The sequence below is a fragment of the Peromyscus maniculatus genome, chromosome 8 (genome assembly GCF_049852395.1).
Source record: "Peromyscus maniculatus bairdii isolate BWxNUB_F1_BW_parent chromosome 8, HU_Pman_BW_mat_3.1, whole genome shotgun sequence".
Lineage (NCBI taxonomy): Eukaryota > Metazoa > Chordata > Mammalia > Rodentia > Cricetidae > Peromyscus > Peromyscus maniculatus.
Window position 1 is genome coordinate 39575125 of NC_134859.1, and position 16934 is coordinate 39592058.

Below are 16934 nucleotides of genomic sequence, written 5' to 3' on the forward strand. Positions count from 1 at the left end.
GAGCAGAGAATGGACACCGGACCTCGAATGGGAGCCTCTAACAACCTAGGCAAACACAACAGCAGCTTGTAGGCGAGCAAGCAGTACCAAGAACACACAACAGACATTTCTTCAACAAATGCAGCTTGACTTTATTGCAGGGAAGCCGGCAGGGAGCCGGCAGGGGTGGGCCTGTCTGGGCAGGAACTCCATGGCTGAGCTGGACTGAGCAGGTGGTGGTCCAAATCTGCAGGGAGACCAGATCAACGGCCTAAGAGAGAGGGAAAATTAGACGGGTCAATGGCGCCACCTACTGTGGATAGGAAACATTGCACCTCAGTCTCTGGATTCCTCTCTGTACTGCCCATAGTAATTGGTGCATGCGCAAGGTGAAACTTGGAATGCTACAAAGTAACCAGATCTGCTAGCTCTGGGTCTCAGTGACAGGCAGGAGCAGACTTCTTCCATACAGAGCTTAGACATGTTTGATACCTTCCAGGAGAACCTGGCTTGGTGGCAGACTTATGTAATACCAGCACTGTGGAGGTAGAAGGTGGAGGATCAGGAGTTCCAGGCAAGCCTGAGCTACAAGAACCCTTAAACAAGCCGGGCGGTGGTGGCACACGCCTTTAATCCCAGCCATCGGGAGGCAGAGCCAGGCGGATCTCTGTGAGTTCGAGGCCAGCCTGGTCTACAGAGCGAGCTCCAGGAAAGGCACAAAGCTACACAGAGAAACCCTGTCTCAAAAAAACAAAACAAAACAAAAAATGTTAAACAAACAACAAAACCCCCCCAAAAAACAGGCATGATGATGGTGATACAAGCTGGTACTTCCAGTCAGGGGAGGTGAAGACAGGATGATCAGAAATTCAAGACCACTAAATCTTGAGTTCAGGGCTAGCCTAGGCTACCCTATCTCAAGTGAGCAGGCAAGTAAATAAACACGCTGTATGATTCCCTTTGTAGAAAGTCTCTAGGCTAGCCAGGGGGTCGAGGAGCAGACTGGCATCGTCAGAGGAAGTAGTGAGGGTGACTGGGCAACCAGTGCTTGACAGACAGACAAGAGGTGTTTGTATCAGATAATGAAAACGCTCTGAAGTAGGTACCAGCGTGGCCGTGCTCCTCTGTTATTTACAAGAGTTCCTGTGTCTAGACCATGTCCAAACTGCAGGTGGGCATGGGCCACTCTACCTTCCAGTCCTTACCCACAGAGATCATGCTTACCAAATATAATCCCCTCCAAATTAAACAGAACATTTTTACTAGTATGGTGTGGGTGTGTGGGGGGGCACCATATGTGTGTGGAGGTCCGAGGACGAGTTTGTTCTCTCCTTCCACCTTGTGTGGATTCTGGAGATCAAACTCCGGGTACCAGGCTTGCACACAGATGCCGTTACCCACTGAGCCATCTTCCTGGCCCCAAATACAATCTTACACGGAGAAGCTGGGCATGGGGGCACCCATCAGTAATCACAGCATTTGAGGGCCTAGGGCAGGATTGTTGCAACTTCCAGATGGTTTAGGCTACACAATGAGACCCTGTTTCAAAAATGATTTCTAAAAATTAAAACTAATGGAACCCAAACAAAGAAAAATTTTAGCCAGGTGGTGGTGGTGCACACCTTTAATCCCAGCACTCGGGAGGCAGAGCCAGGCGGATCTCTGAGGCCAGCCTGGTCTACAGAGTGAGCTCCAGGAAAGGCGCAAAGCTACAGAGAAACCCTGTCTCGAAACACCCCCCCCCAAAAAAAAAAAAAAAGAAAAAAAAAAAAAGAAAAAAGAAAGAAAAATTTTACATGGATGTCCAAACACGACAGACAGGGTTGTTTGAAAGAGATGGAGGCCAGTGGCCCACCCTCACTTGACCCACAAAACCCAGGGATGGAGAGACCATGCTGGGTGTACAGGTCTAAAGCATGGCAGAAACTGCTGGCGTTGTTATCTCATTAGAGGACAAATCTTAAAGAGGCTGCACAGGGATCCGAAAAGGCAGTGGGACAGAGTGGAGGGTCCACCCACTTCACAGACCCAATCTCAGGCAACTAAAAAATGTCCCAGTCCCAGTCTGGAGTGAGAACAGAGCTGGCCCCTGAATCCCGGACTCCTTGTTGTTCACATTGGCTCGTTCCTGGCCATGGAGAACGTGGCTTTTATTTATTTGTTTGTTTAAGCTTCGTGTGTGTGTGTGTGTGTGTGTGTGTGTGTGTGTGTGTGTGTGTGTGTGTGTGTGAGAGAGAGAGAGAGAGAGAGAGAGAGAGAGAGAGAGAGAGAGAGAGAGAGTTGAATGTGCTTAGTCAGAGGACAACCTGAGGGATTCAGTTCTCTCCATCACGTGGGTCCTGGAGATTGAATTCAGGTTGTCAGTCAGGCTCAGCAGCAGGCACCTTCACCTGCTGAACCATCTTCTGGCCTTGTTATTATTATTATTATATTTTTTGGCCTTGTTATCGTTATTTTATTTTGAGACAGGATGTCTCTGTGTAACCGCGTTAGCCTTGACTTCCTGCTCCTCCTCTCTTGCCTTAGCCTCCTGTGAACGGGCTCATCCATGTCTGGGAAGTCACCATATACACAGAGCACACGGCTTGGGTTTCAAATGCTCACATATGAGGAAGGAGGAGTCTCTACTCAAAGGGGACCCTCCTACCCCCAGATGATTACAGTTGACATATGCCAGGGGCTCTCAAGGGTCACTTGCAGGGTCAGCGATACTGTAACCACCATTTGGGAATGCTCACACAGGAGGCCTGGCTCGTTCCGGCCTCTGCCACCCACCTGCCTGGACTCTGGTCAGGTCATGTCCATTCACCAGGCCTCATTTTTCTCAGTTCCAGAGAGGGTACAAACCACCAAAGAAGTGGCCGTCCTAATGCACAGGAAGTGAGACTGCTGGGCACAGCGGGAAGATGGCTGGGTGGCCAGGTGTGGTCTGTCCAGCAGGGAAGGCACTGGCCCTGGGCCACTTCCTGCCTCCCTGGGACCCACAAAGCAGAAGGAAGAGAGCTCAGATGAGCCACTGACTCTGCACCGGGCTGGGCTAGAGGCACATCTGGCTCCCAGCAGAAGGAAAGGCAGGGTGAGGATGAACTCTTGTACAGGAGTGCAAGGCTCAGGACACAGGGGTCAACCATGAAGGGACAGTCACTTCACCAAAGCAAGAGGCTCTCCATTCCAACAAGGTCAGATACTCTAAACTTAGACCCTGCTGACCAGGCAAGGTGGCCCTCAAGTTCCAAAAGGGACTCTGGGAACATAACACGAGGTTATGTTATGTTATGGGAACATAACAGGAGGTTATGATGACTGGAGGTCATCAAAACTCCTGAGCAGGCTGGGCAGTGGTGGCACACGCCTTTAATCCCAGCACTCAGGAGGCAGAGGCAGGTGGATCTCTGAGTTGGAGGCCAGCCTGGTCTCCAGAGCAAGATCCAGGAAAGGTGCAAAGCTACACAGAGAAACCCTGTCTCAAAAAACAAACAAACAAACAAAGACTCCTGAGCTTCTGGTTTGTCTGGACAATGATGATGTACTTGTGACCCTTCCAGAGGGGGGCAGTGGGCTGAACACATCAGGGCACCCTCCTACCTCACTTAAGAAGCCCAAGTTCAGGCTGAGCACCTCAAATCCAGGAACTCCAGTTACAGTGTGCTTCAAAATGAATGAGAACTTCCTGAGTGCCAATGTTTAAATGTTCAGGGTTTTCCTATTATGGATGCCCTTCGGGTGAGGTTAGGCAAAGGTTCCAAATCCCAGAGAAACTGCAATCTGAACTGCTTCTGGGCCCAAGCCTTTCAGGTGAAGGATCTGTAACCCGTGGGACCCCTGGAAAAGCAACAAGCTTGTGCAAGGAAGGCTGGGGCCTCGCCCACCTACCTTTTTAGTACTTCCAGAGGGACTGGCCCAGGTCCTGGTTACTTGGGGCCAAGGTAGGACACGGCCTTTCCTGTTTTGTTGAGCGTGGCCAGCAGGGTGTCTGTGCTGTGCTCAGACTCAATGCAGACCTTCTTGTTGGGCAAGTCAATGTTGAACTCCACGCCTGCAGGAAGAAGGAAACTGGGATGTGAGAGTGGGAAGCAGGACCCCTCCACCCACTGGAACAAAGAGGTGGACCTCCCTAATTGTTCCGGTAACACCAGGCCCCTCTCCTGGAGCCAGGGGGCAGCCAGCTCTTTCTGTTTTAGGCACCGTGAGCATGGCAGGCTCCTCTCTGTGTGAGGGGTTTGGGCGACAGGGATTGAACTCAACACCTTAAGCATCAAGCAAGCACGCCGCTTCTAAGCTGTTTCCTCAGCCCTCTGAGTTTTCTTTTCTCTTTCCTCCCTTTCCTTCCCCCCTCCCATCAGCTCCCCCCCCCACTCAACACAGCCATCACTAGTACCTCACTTTCCTATGCTCAAGCTAACCTTCCACTTTAGCAATACAGAGCTACTGGTACCCAGGGTATCAAAACATGCCAAGCAAACACTCCATCACTCAGTTCCATCCCCAGGCCTTCTTATACATTTTATTTTGAGGCAGTCTCACTAAGTTACCGAGGGTAGCCTTGAACTCACTCTACAGACCAGGGAGGCCCGAGTTTATGATTTTCCTGTCTCAGCTTCCTGCTCAGTGTGGAGACAAGCCTGGCTTCCTCTCTTGCTTTTCAACAGCTGCCCCGTCTTTCCAGTGTGGTGTCTCCACATCTGCTCACGGACTCAATCCTTCCTAGGACAGGGGATCAGTTGTGCCTGCCCGATACCGTTACCATTCTATAGCCAGCGCACCCAAGCCCACCTGGCCACACCCATGAAATACTTCCACACCATGAATCAGAGGAGAACTGGGGAGGGGGGGCACATGTGGGATGCTAAGAGCCATTGCCAAACTGCCTTCCTACTGTCCAGCCCCTACTCCCACCACAAAAGAAAATCCACAATGCTCTCCTCTAAAATGGTGTGCCAATGAAAAGGCCCCTGTGGCTATGGTCAGGGCCATTACAGGCGTTGGCTTTCCTAGCTGTCACAAAGGGGTTGGGGTTGGCCTCAATGCCTTTCCTTGCCCAAGTCATCCATTAGTCTCTGACTACCAGAGTCCTAAGCACTCAAAACACCTTGGCTGTCTTCAAGAGGAGAAGAGTGTCTTAGTTAAGGTTTCTATTGCTGTGATGAAACACCATGACCAAAAATCACACTTCCATATCACAATCCACCATGCAGGGCAGGGCAGGGCAGGGCGACAGGAACCTGAAGGCAGGAACTCAAGCAGAGGCCGTGAAACAGTACTGCTTACTGGCTCGCTTTGCTCCGCATGAGCTCCCACACCAATCGTTATCAAAAGAATGCACCAGAGACTTGCCCATAGGCCAATCTGATGGAGCCATCTTCTCAATTAAGGTTCCCGCTGGCCAGGCAGTGGTGGCACATGGATCTCTGTGAGTTCAAGGCCAACCTGGTCTACAAAGTGAGTTCCAGGACAGGCTCCAAAAGCTACAGAGAAACCCTGTCTTGAAAAAACAAAAACAAGAAACAAACAAAAAAAAACGTAAAAAAAAAAAAAAAAAAGGGGGGGGGGGGCTGGAGAGATGGCTCAGAGGTTAAGAGCACCGACTGCTCTTCCAGAGGTCCTGAGTTCAATTCCCAGCACCCACATAGTGGCTCACAACCATCTGCAATGAGATCTGGCACCCTCTTCTGTGTACATAATAAATAAATTAAAAAAAAAAAAAAAAAAAAAAAAGGTTCCCGCTGCCCACATGACTCTAGCTTTTGTCAAGTTGATATGAACTAGCCAGCACAGGGACAAACTTATCAAAGGAAAGGCCCCTCAGTCCCAGCAGGGCTGTTCAGCACATGGTGCAGGGCACAATTGCAATCTCTGAATCTACATATAACAAAAAGTTACTGACAGTTGTGAGCTGCCAAGAGGGAGCTGGGAATTGAACCCTGGTCCTTTGGAAGAGCAGTGCTCTTAACCTTTGAGCCATCTCTTCAGCATATGCTATTTTATTTCTGAAGCATCTCCAGCATATGCTGATATGGACTGACATTCTCAGATCATAGCTGGGGATGCCCAAACCCAGGGGACGGAAGCCCGTGGCCTTGTGGGAAGTCAGCAGCCGGGTTCTCCTTGGTATCTCAGATTCCTGTGAGCAGATATCTCAGTGTAGCTGGGCGTGGTGGCTCATGCCTGGAAGCCCAGAACTCATGACACTGAGGCAGGAAGACTTAATGGTTTGAAGCCTACCCTGGGCTACCATGGGAGACCCTGTCTTGAAAACAAAAAGAAAACATAAAAAGAAGCTATTCCAGCTCACAAAGCTCAGAATGGAGTCCCTGAGCCACTGACTCACTCTCACTGTGGGACTTGGCCAAGACACTTCCCCTGGGCACTGGTGTCATCAGCCTCGCCCCACCTTGTAAAAGTCCCACCACTTTGTTGACTGACCATGTGTGGCAGTCTCAACACTCAGTGGTATTGTTACCCTAGGTTTTATTTATTTATGATTTGTAGAGATAGGGTCTCTCTCTGTCGTCCAGGCTAGCCTCAAATCCACGGCAATGCCTATGTATTGTCTCGGCCTTGTAATTGCTGGGATTACAGGTGTGAGCGGCACACCGGACTTTGCTTTAATAAACTTGTTATTGTTTTTATTTTATTGCAGTACTGTGGATTCAATCCAGAGTGTCACACATGCTACTCAAGCCCTTTATTTCTCAGCTACACCCCCGGCCTCTTTGGTCATTTTTACTTTGAGACAAAGTCTCCCTCAATTGTCCAAGCTGGCCTAAAACTTTTGATTTGGGGGTTTCCTGGGATGCACCTCCAGGCCTGGCTATTGTTAATCTGTATATGATGTCACACTGTGGATCACCAACATACTAACACCTCCAGGGCCCCAGAGCTTGGTGGTGTGGCCAAATGCCCACTCTGCCCTGCTGGCTCTGTGAATCCAGCCACGTCATTGACCTCTAGACAGTTCTTGCCTTCATAAAAGGAAGACAGTTGCTGTGCAGTGGTGGTGTGTGCCTGCAACTCTAGCAGAGGCTGGATGACGGAGTCCATGACACCAGCCTGGGCTACACAGAGACCCCAAAGAGGGAGAGGGAGGAGAGGAGAGGTGAGAAAATGGACAACAAAGTGGAGTTGCCTACGGAGGCATGGCGGCACATGTTTGCAGTCCCAGCATTTAGAAGGCAGAGGCAGAAGGATTATCGCAAATCTAGCAGCAGCCTCGTCTATATGGTGCATTCCAGGACAGCCAAGGCTACTTAGCCAGGCTTTGTCTCACAAACAAGACAGAACTAGGAGGGGAGGAGTGTAGTGAATGAAAGAAACCTGAGGTGGCTGCAGTGAGGTGCAGGACATCTCCACATAAGCCACCGAGCAGAGGCCAAGCAAGGTGTGCACGAGGCTCTCCACACACTTCAGTATCAGCTGACCTGCAGCCGATCCCGGGAGGCCTCATGTATCTGAACACGACTCCCCACGTAACCATCTCCCCATCCCATCCCCAAGGGAGAGCCACTCACTCACCTCCCAGCTTGTTGAGGACTCGGGAGACGGCATCAGCACATCCCCCGCAGGTCATGTCCACGGAGAACTCGTGCTTCTGCAAGAAAGGGAGATATGAGTCAGGCCCTGCAATGACCCATACACAGTCTGAGGGGCTACTTGGGCTGACAGGGAGCACAGAGGGCGGGCACAGTCCCACTGGAAGCCTGTCTGTGAACCTAGTCTAGTCAGCAGAGGAGGGGTGCAGGGTTTCTTTGTATCACAGGCTGTACCAACAGAGACAATCTCCATGATGCCTTTTGAAGGCCTGGCACAGGATGGACGGACTCAGGTCTGTGAGAGAAGCTCTTTTCCGGTTCGCCCTTGAGATGACTGCCTCTTGAGTGAGCTGTACCCCACTCTCAGCAGAACTGATCTGGGACCTGGTTCTGTATCAGAATATTATTTTCCACATTGCAGTCACTGGAGCTCAGCAGCCTGGATCGCGACATCAATGATGCCAACAGGCAGGATACTCAGGTATGTGGCCAGCCACCACTGCTCTGACAGAAGTACTGCCTGCTCAAAGGTAGCACCAGGAAGGGGAAGGGTTTCCTGGGCTCCCCAGCACACTGGAGGCAGGTGAGAAAGGATTCCAGGTATTCACTGTTGCACCCCAAATACTGGGAACAGCAGCAGGCACAGAGGAGGGGCCTCACCCATTTTATGAGTGAGTTGATGATCAACATCACTGCTGGACAATGCCTGGGTCTCTGGCTGTTTTCAGAAGAACTATGCCAATAATCCCTTCCCTCATAATATCTGGAAATGAGAACATCTCAGCTCCAACACTTGCAAGTGGTATGACCTCAGTAGCTTAACTCACAGGGTACCAGTCCCTTCTCCAGGGTGAAGAAAGGGACAAACACAGGATTTGACATGTGGCGGCCAGGTTGCTCTGTCACCCCCATCTTCTCTGCCTCCTGGTATTTATGCTCTTGAGAGTTCATTCCATAACATCCCAATGTAAGCCTGTGTGTATTCAACATAAGGCTGAAGCACCGCTGTATGACTAAGCTGGTCACAGGGCCAGCTTCTGCCCTGCTCCCTTCTCGGGTCACTCTGGAGCCAGCCAGCTGCCATGTTAAAGGACACTTTCCTAGAGGTCTACCTGGTGAGAGACAGAGTCTCCAAGGTCAAAGTCAAGGAGTGCACCAGCCCAGCTGGGCCAGCCTCTGTCCTGCGCTGTTGTCCGTAAGTCCCCAAGCCTAGTCACTCTGCTCAGCCACTCCCAGGTCCTGACTCTAGGTTTGGAGATAAATATTAGAGGACAATAGATAGCGAATAGGTTAATAAAATGAGCCAGGAGGTGGTGGCACATGCCTTTGATCCCAGCACTTGGGAGGCAGAGCCAGATCTAGGACAGGCACCAAAACAACACAGAGAAACTCTGTCTCTGGGGAGGAAAAAAAAAAAACCCAAAAAATAAAAATAAAAAGATCATCAGACTAGATGCCTCTAGGTGAAAGTAACTGGATTATGATAATTATTTTCTTCCATTTCTCTCTTGCTTTTGGAAAACAATGTCTAGGCCCCAGGAATGTGATTCAGTGGTACACTGCTTGCATGGAGTGCGCAAGACCCTGGGTTTACTTCCCAGTACTGAGACAGCCAAGCATAAGGAACGGCTTGGGCTATACACAACTGTCTCTTGACAGTGAACCTAGCACCCTGTTAGCAACCCAAGACTGACTCTCACGCTTGCTTTAAGCATTGGAAATAAGTTACTCCCCCTCAGCAATCCCTGATTTCCCCATTTCCATCCAAACATCCTGAACCACAATCTGGAAACTACTAGCAATGGGCTGATCTGGCTTAGACTGCTTTGGAGCGCATGCACAATGAGGCAAACTGTCCTCGAAGTGAAATTTCAGAGGATTCCTTATTTACCACCCTACACCTATGCGTAATTGGGTATACATATGATTCCAATCAGATGCATCAGCTGGGCGGTCGTGGTGCACACCTTTGTTTCCAGCACTCGGGAGGCAGGCAGATCTCTGAGTTGAGGCCAGCCTAGTCTACACACAGAAACCCTGTCTTGAAAAATCCCAGTAAGTCAATATAGTGAAGTGACCAAATTATGGCCCCAGCAAACAAACTTCTCCTTCTCTTGAACCCCAGAAAAGGAAGCCCCAAACAATAAGTAGGGCCCTTGAGTACCCTCACTCAATGGCAGACTGCTCTGCTACAGTATATTCTGACCTGTTTTGTGTATTGCTGTGTTGACTAGTTTCCTTGCTATTTTGTGATCTATATGCACCTTTACTTTTTAATTCGTTGAAGATGCTAAAAGCATAGAAACACCCAGCCTAGACCGCAACCACCAGTAACAGTACTGCAAACAATAACAATGGCTCTCCCATGCTTTCTTTCCTGCTTTTTTTTTTTTTAAAAAATTCATCTATTTATTATGTATATAGTGGTCTGCCTGCATGTATACCTACGCACTCACTAGAAGAGGGTACCAGATCTCATGATGGTGGTGCTGTTCCTGCTGCTTTGAGAACAGGGTCTCATTAATGTAGACCAGGCTAGCCTGGAACTCACTATGCAGTCCATACTGGGCCTTTAAACTCTGTATCTTCCTGCCTCAGAATCTCAAGTACTGTAAACAGGTGCCCAACAGTGTACCCAAATTCAACACCCACCTTCCCCACAAAGTTCATCAAAATATCTCTAGGACAGGCTGAGTGTTCTTTATCTGAGTGCTTGGGAGTAGAAACGCCCCTCATTAGGGAATATTTGCATACACATAATGAGGTATCTTGGGAACGGGATGAGTCTAAACATGAATCATATTTATACACACAGACTGAAGGCAATTTTATGCAATGCTTTTAATGCACCATGTTTGGGCACACACTACTTGGGGCATCAGACCCTGGCTGGTCAGAAACTCCCTATGTAAATCATGCTGGCCACAAACTCACATTGATCTGCCTGCCTCTGCCTCTTCAGTGCTGGGATTAAAGTCAGACACTACCCCAGCACTCAAGAGGCAGAGGCAGGCAGATCGCTGTGAGTTCAGAGGCCAGCCTGGTCTACAGAGTGAGTTCCAGGACAGCTAGGACTGACTGTCACACAGAGAAACCCTGTCTCGAAAAACAACAACAACAAAAAAGTCATACCCTACTGTATCCAGCATACTTCTTAGGAAAAAAAAGATTTACTTATTTATTCTTTTTTTTTTTTTTTCCTTGAGACAGGGTTTCTCTGTGTAGCTTTGCACCTTTCCTGGAACTCTGGAGACCAGGCTGGCCTTGAACTCACAGAGATCCGCCTGCCTCTGCCTCCCGAGTGCTGGGATTAAAGGCGTGCGCCACCACTGCCCAGCTTATTTATTCTTTTTATGTGTACATGTGTGTGCCTTCATGAGTTTATACACACCAGGTATGTGCAGGACTGCACAGAACTCAAGAGTATGTAGCATTCTCTGGAAATGGAATTAGAGGTAACTAACTATGGTGATAGGAATTGGACTTGGCACCTGTGAGTAGCTAGTGCTCTCATCCTCTGAAGGGTGGTAACTCAGTGTGGTAAAGAGTTTGCCTACCATGCCAGGTGGTGGGGTGGCGCACACCTTTAATCCCAGCACTCAGGAGGAAGAGCCAGGCAGATCTCTGTGAGTTCGAGGTCAGCCTGGGCTACAGAGTGAGTTCCAGGAAAGGCGCAAAGCTACAGAGAAGCCCTGTCTGGAAAAAACAAACAAACAAAAACAAACAAGCAAAAAAAAAAAAAAAAAAAAAAAATGGCCGGGCGGTGGTGGCACACGCCTTTAATCCCAGAACTTGGGAGGCAGAGGTAGGCGGATCTCTGTGAGTTTGAGGCCAGCCTGGACTACCAAGTGAGTCCCAGGAAAGGCACAAAGCTACACAGAAAAACCCTGTCTCGAAAAACCAAAAAAAAAAAAAGAGTTTGCCTGCCATGACCTAAGTAAGGCCGGGGGTTCAATCTCCAGCACTATCAAGTAAATAAATTAGGCTACCTTCCGTTTGGAAAATTACATTTGGGGACTGGAGAGATGGCTCAGTTAAGAACACATACAGTTCTTCCAAAGGACCCAAGTTTGAATTCCAACATCCACCTTAGCAGGCTCACTCTAGCTCCAGGGAGATCTGAGGCCTTATTCTGGACTCCACAGGCACCTACACTTATGCGCACAGGCACAGGCACAGGCACAGGCACAGGCACAGGCACAGGCACAGGCACAGGCACAGGCACAGGCACAGGCACAGGCACAGGCACAGGCACAGGCACACGCAAAGCCAGGCAGTGGTGGCACATGCCTTCAATCCCACCAGGCAGAGGCAGGCAGATCTATGAGTTTGAGGCCAGCCTGGGCTACAGAGTGAGTTCCAGGATAGTCAGGGCTATATAGAGAAACCCTGTCTCAAAAACCCAAAACAATCAATTTTAAAAATGGTAATAAAAATAGGGCTAGAGAGATGGCTCAGTAGTTAAGACTTGTTTGTACTCTTCCAGAGTTCCTGAGTTTGGTTCCCTGAACCATGTCGGATAGCTCACAACCACTTGTAACTCTAACTCTAGGGGATCTGAAGCCCTGTTCTGATGTCTGCGTGCGCGGGCGCACATACACACACACATAAATCTAAAAGATATTAAGTATATTGTACTTATTCACTTATTTGCATGTGGGAGTGTGTGCCATGGAGTAAGTGTGGATGTCAGAGGCCATGAGGCTTGGCAGCAAGCATCCTTATCAGATGAACCACCCTGCAATCTTCAAACCCTCTTTCTGCAGTATTTTCCTAGCTGGAAAAGAGAACCATTCATTTCCTCTTGTTGGGGCTCACTAAGGTGATTGAGGTCATGGGTGCAAAGGTGAAAGGCTTTCTTTGCTCCATGGAATCTTGCTGGTTTTAGAACAGCCAAGTGCCCATCCCCACATGCTGACTCTGAGCAGAAGCCCTGAAGGGGGTTTCTGAGGATAATTTTTGCTGCCCAAAGATCTAAAGTCAACAGTTAATCTGAGCTCCAAACTGAGAATCCCAACAAGAAAGTCTTTCACAGTACAGAGGTCAGAGGCCGGGGGGCAGGTCACAGAAGGCCAACATTCCAACTCAGAACTCCAACCTCCACCTACAAATTGTGCAACTAAAAACCAGAGGATGACAGAAAGTCTGCCTCATGGACAGGAGATCCAGTCCTCACAAGAGTATCTCAAGACCTGCTTCTGGATATCTCCCCAGTGCCTCTAGACCTCTGTTTTCTCTTACAAAAGGGTTGTGGCTCAGTAGCAGAGCACATACACAGCATACATGGGCCTCAAATTCAACCTCTAGCATCACAAAACAAAACAAAACTTTATGCCTGGCGCTGGTGGCGCACTCCTTTGATCCCAGCACTCGGGAGGCAGAGCCAGGTGGATCTTTGTGAGTTCAGTGCCAGCCTGGTCTACAGAATGAGAACCAGGACAGGCACCGAAACTACATAGAGAAACCTGTCTCAAAAAACAAAAAAAAGCAAAACAAACAAAAAAATCAAAACTTTAAGCCAGGTGCGGCAGCTCACTTCTGTAATCTCAACACTTGAGAAGCCAAGGCAGGACCATTGCTATGAGTTTAAGCATCAGCTGAGCTACATATTCACTTATAAGCCACCCTGAGCTACAGTATGTGACCCTGTAACAACAAGCAAGCAAAATGAATCTCTTAAATATAATGTTTATACATTAATGAATCCTCTTAAATATAAAGTACATATTAATGTTATATGGTGCTGGGTGGTGGTGGTGGTGGTGGTGGTGGTGGTGGTGGTGCATGCCTTTAATCCCAGCACTCAGGAGGCAGAGGCAGGCGGATCTCTGTGAGTTCGAGGTCAGCATAGTCTCCAAAATAAGTTCCAGGAAAGGCACAAAGCTACACAGAGAAACCCTATCTTGAAAAACAAAACAAAACAAAAAAAGTTATATGGCAACATGTTGTATTATCACAAATACTATTACTTCAGAGAGCTAGTAAGTTGTACAATTCTTTTTTTGTTGTTTGTTTTTTTTTTTTTTTTTTTTTTTTTTTGGTTTTTTCGAGACAGGGTTTCTCTGTGTAGCTTTGCGCCTTTCCTGGAGCTCACTTGGTAGCCCAGGCTGGCCTCGAACTCACAGAGATCCGCCTGCCTCTGCCTCCCGAGTGCTGGGATTAAAGGCGTGCGCCACCACGCCCGGCTTGTTGTTTGTTTTTGAGACAGGGTTTCTCTGTGTAGTTTTTGGTGCCTGTCCTGGACTCACTCTGTAGACCAGGCTGGCTGCGAACTCAGACATCCGCCTGGCTGTGCCTCCCGCGGAGTGCTGGGATCAAAGGAGTGTGCCACCAACGCCAGGCTTAAATTTGGTACAATTCTTTAACAGACTCTCTAGAACTGGAAGAATCTCTGGGAATGGAGGAGGATACTTTGTTTTTCTAGAGAATGAGGTTGGGTCTTTGGATGCTGGAGTCTGGATTCCTGATCACTAATATCTAAGTATCTCTGATGTGCTGCACCTTCTTCTAAAGACCTTGTACACTGTCTCGTTTAATAGCTACAATGATTTCATAAGGAAACTCTTGTTGGGGTACACTGCATAGTGCAGGTCAGTTGAAGAAAGAAGGCACTCCCAAGATGAAATTTTAAGGCCTGTGGCAGCAAGAAGGTCCCGCCTCTTCTGATGGACTGAACCCCCAAAACAGCCATACAAAGGCATATTTATTGATTATTACACAAAGAATTTCCTCATACCAAGGTCCCTAATCTTAATATACATGTCTTACTGAAGAGCATCACATGCCTCCTCGACTCCAGTTTTTTATTACGTATCCTGTGCAATACATGCTAATACAAGAACCTCAGGTGTGCCTGAGGCGTCTTGTGACCAAAGTCATGGGATGGCTGCAAAGTCTCTTCAGTAAAACACAATTCTACAGACAACAGGAAACAATCACTGTTTTCCATAAGGATTCTTCTCTAAAAAAAGTTGCTCATTCTAATATCTATCCCATACAGTGCTTCTGCTAAACTCCGACCACATTTCCTCTCACAGGCTCTAAGATCCCTTATTGGTGGCTTGCTCAGGGAAGAGAAAGCTGAAGCTCTGAGGGTAGGTGCTGACTCAGGGAGACGCAGCTCATGCAGGGCCTGGGTTGGACAGAGTACACTAAGGTCCATGTTAAAATGGGCTGGAAGCCCGCCGACACAGTTCTACCCGACTTGTCCTACATCTACAGAAAAGTTACCACTCCTTGGGGACAGGATGGGTCCCTGGGCTGTGTTATATATTTTGATGACATGATTCTAGTTAATGCTAACCACAGCCCTGCAAGATCTGCTTTCAGTCCCCATTTTACAGAGGAAGAGATAAAGACACAGAGAGGCAGAACAACCTACCTGGGGTTGCCCAGCCAGAAAGCCAAGGGCACAGACTTTCAGGTTTCTGGGTTAAGCTTTGGTCTGCAAACCATCTTGGTTAAGATTCATTTCCCGGCACTCGGGAGGCAGAGGCAGGCGGATCTCTGTGAGTTCGAGGCCTGCCTGGGCTACAGAGTGAGTTCCAGGAAAGGCACAAAGCTACATAGAGAAACACTGTCTTAAACAAAAACAAACAAACAAAACAGCCCCCCCCCATTTGTTTCCCTGGCTAGACTGGAGACAGCACTTGACCAAGACCTCTGCCTTTAGCTGTTGTTCATTTTTTTCTTCTTCTTCGAGACAGGGTTTCTGAGTATTGCTTTGCACCTTTCCTGGAAATCACTCTGTAGCCCAGGCTGGTCTCGAACTCACAGAGATCCGCCTGCCTCTGGGATTAAAGGCGTGAGCCACCACCGCCTGGTGCTCGCTGTTGGTCTTGAGATAAGGTGTCTACTATATGCCTCACTCCCATCAAAGTCCCCAGAGGCAGACACAGAATAGAGGGGTCCTCAAACTTTTTTTTTTTTCTTCACTGCTGCCCTCTGGAGAACCTGGCAGCCTCCACTCTGGGATCCCAGGGTCATGAATGATTCTCACACGGCAGGCAGACAGGCTTGACTGGCAGGATGGATTTTATCAAGTCTTTTGTCTGTGCTTTGTGCGATCAGAGGAAAGGTCTCAAGAAATGACACCTGAGGTTTAAGACTGCATCAGGAGGGAGCCTCCGCTTCACTCACAGAAGACAAGCTGCTAATAACATTCAATACCCGCGGGAGACCTCAGGGTTCAGAGGCACCAGGAGGAAAATGCTACCGACCAAATCCCTAACCATTATCTCAGGAACTTAACTGGGATCAGAGCTTCCCTCCAAGCCAGTACAACTGGTTTTGCCCAGCACTTCCCAGTCGGCCTGGCCACATCCTGGATCCTACCTAGCTAGCTCCCAACAATAAAGGCTTTCCAACAAACACTGGGCTTTTCCTTCTCTTCTTGTGTAATGTGTCAAAGGCCCTTATTTAACTAAGCAATGAGGTTAGAAGCCACCATGCATAGGAGTGGGTGAGTTCAAAGGCAAGATAAGCGCTGCTCGGCTCCCGAAACTCTGCTCCGAGGTTTGGGAACTCATGGCTGGAAAGGAAGAAAGTATCCTTTCCGTTCAATGTTGCCCAGTGCTGATGTGGACGCGGCCAGAGTGGGCTGGGGAGGTGGAGCGAGACCTGATTCTCTGAAAACCCGCCAGCTCTGCTGCAGGGGCATGCATGTGGAAAGGGCAGGTACGGAGATCTCTGCCCCACCTCCCAGCTTCAGTTTCCCCATCGTGCAGGGAGAGTTGGAATTGCCCCCCGAAAGACTCTCCGGAGAGATCTTGAGGCCTGTGTTCTACATCACAGTGCTCTCTGCAGCTTTCCCGAGGGTCGCGAAGCTGGAGAGTCGGTGCGGAGAGTAAACTGAGGAACGACTGCAGCTCCGGCGACCGCCTGCGCCCAAACAGCAGCGTCTGGCCGGGCAGCGGTGCATCGGGCTGGAGACAACGGTTCGCACGGGCGGAGCAGCGAGGCCACTTACCGGCATGACTGAAGCGGCACGGGAAACGACGGCAGCGACGACTGGAGCGCTGGAGCGCCTCTCCGGTACAGCAACGCGGATCTTCCGGAGAGCGTTCTTGGAAGCCCTACCTTTAGGCCGACCCAGCCTCGGCTAGGCCCCGCCCTAGGGCTGGGCTCCGCTTAGTCCCCGCCCCTTCCGGGTTCAGCTACGGCAAGGCTCCGCCCTCTGAGGGAGGCTCTGCTTACTTCCCGTCCCTTCTGCCCAAATTACAGCTCGGCCCCGCCCGCTGGGCTGGCCTTCACCGAGTTCCTGCCTCTTTCTTGCCTGGATATATTAGGCCCCGCCTCTTTGGAACAGGTCACGAGCCCTCCGGAGGGGTGCAGAGGGAATGGATTTTTTTTTTTTAAATTATTTTTCGAGCCAGGGTTTCTCTTGTGTAGCTTTGCGCCTTTCCTAGGACTCACTCTGTAGCCCAG

At 49.4% G+C, this 16934-nt stretch overlaps 1 protein-coding gene across 1 annotated transcript; it reads right to left on the reverse strand.

Moving 5' to 3' along the window:
* Positions 1–106: 106 nt before the first annotated feature.
* On the reverse strand, positions 107–16618 carry Atox1 (antioxidant 1 copper chaperone). The gene is made up of 4 exons (XM_006984882.4): positions 16477–16618; positions 7492–7567; positions 3853–4015; positions 107–250 (listed from the first exon to the last, which is right to left on the reverse strand). The coding sequence occupies exons 1-3, from the start codon at positions 16480–16482 to the stop codon at positions 3891–3893; spliced, it is 207 nt and encodes a 68-aa protein (XP_006984944.1). The 5' UTR covers positions 16483–16618; the 3' UTR covers positions 107–250; positions 3853–3890.
* Positions 16619–16934: the final 316 nt, after the last annotated feature.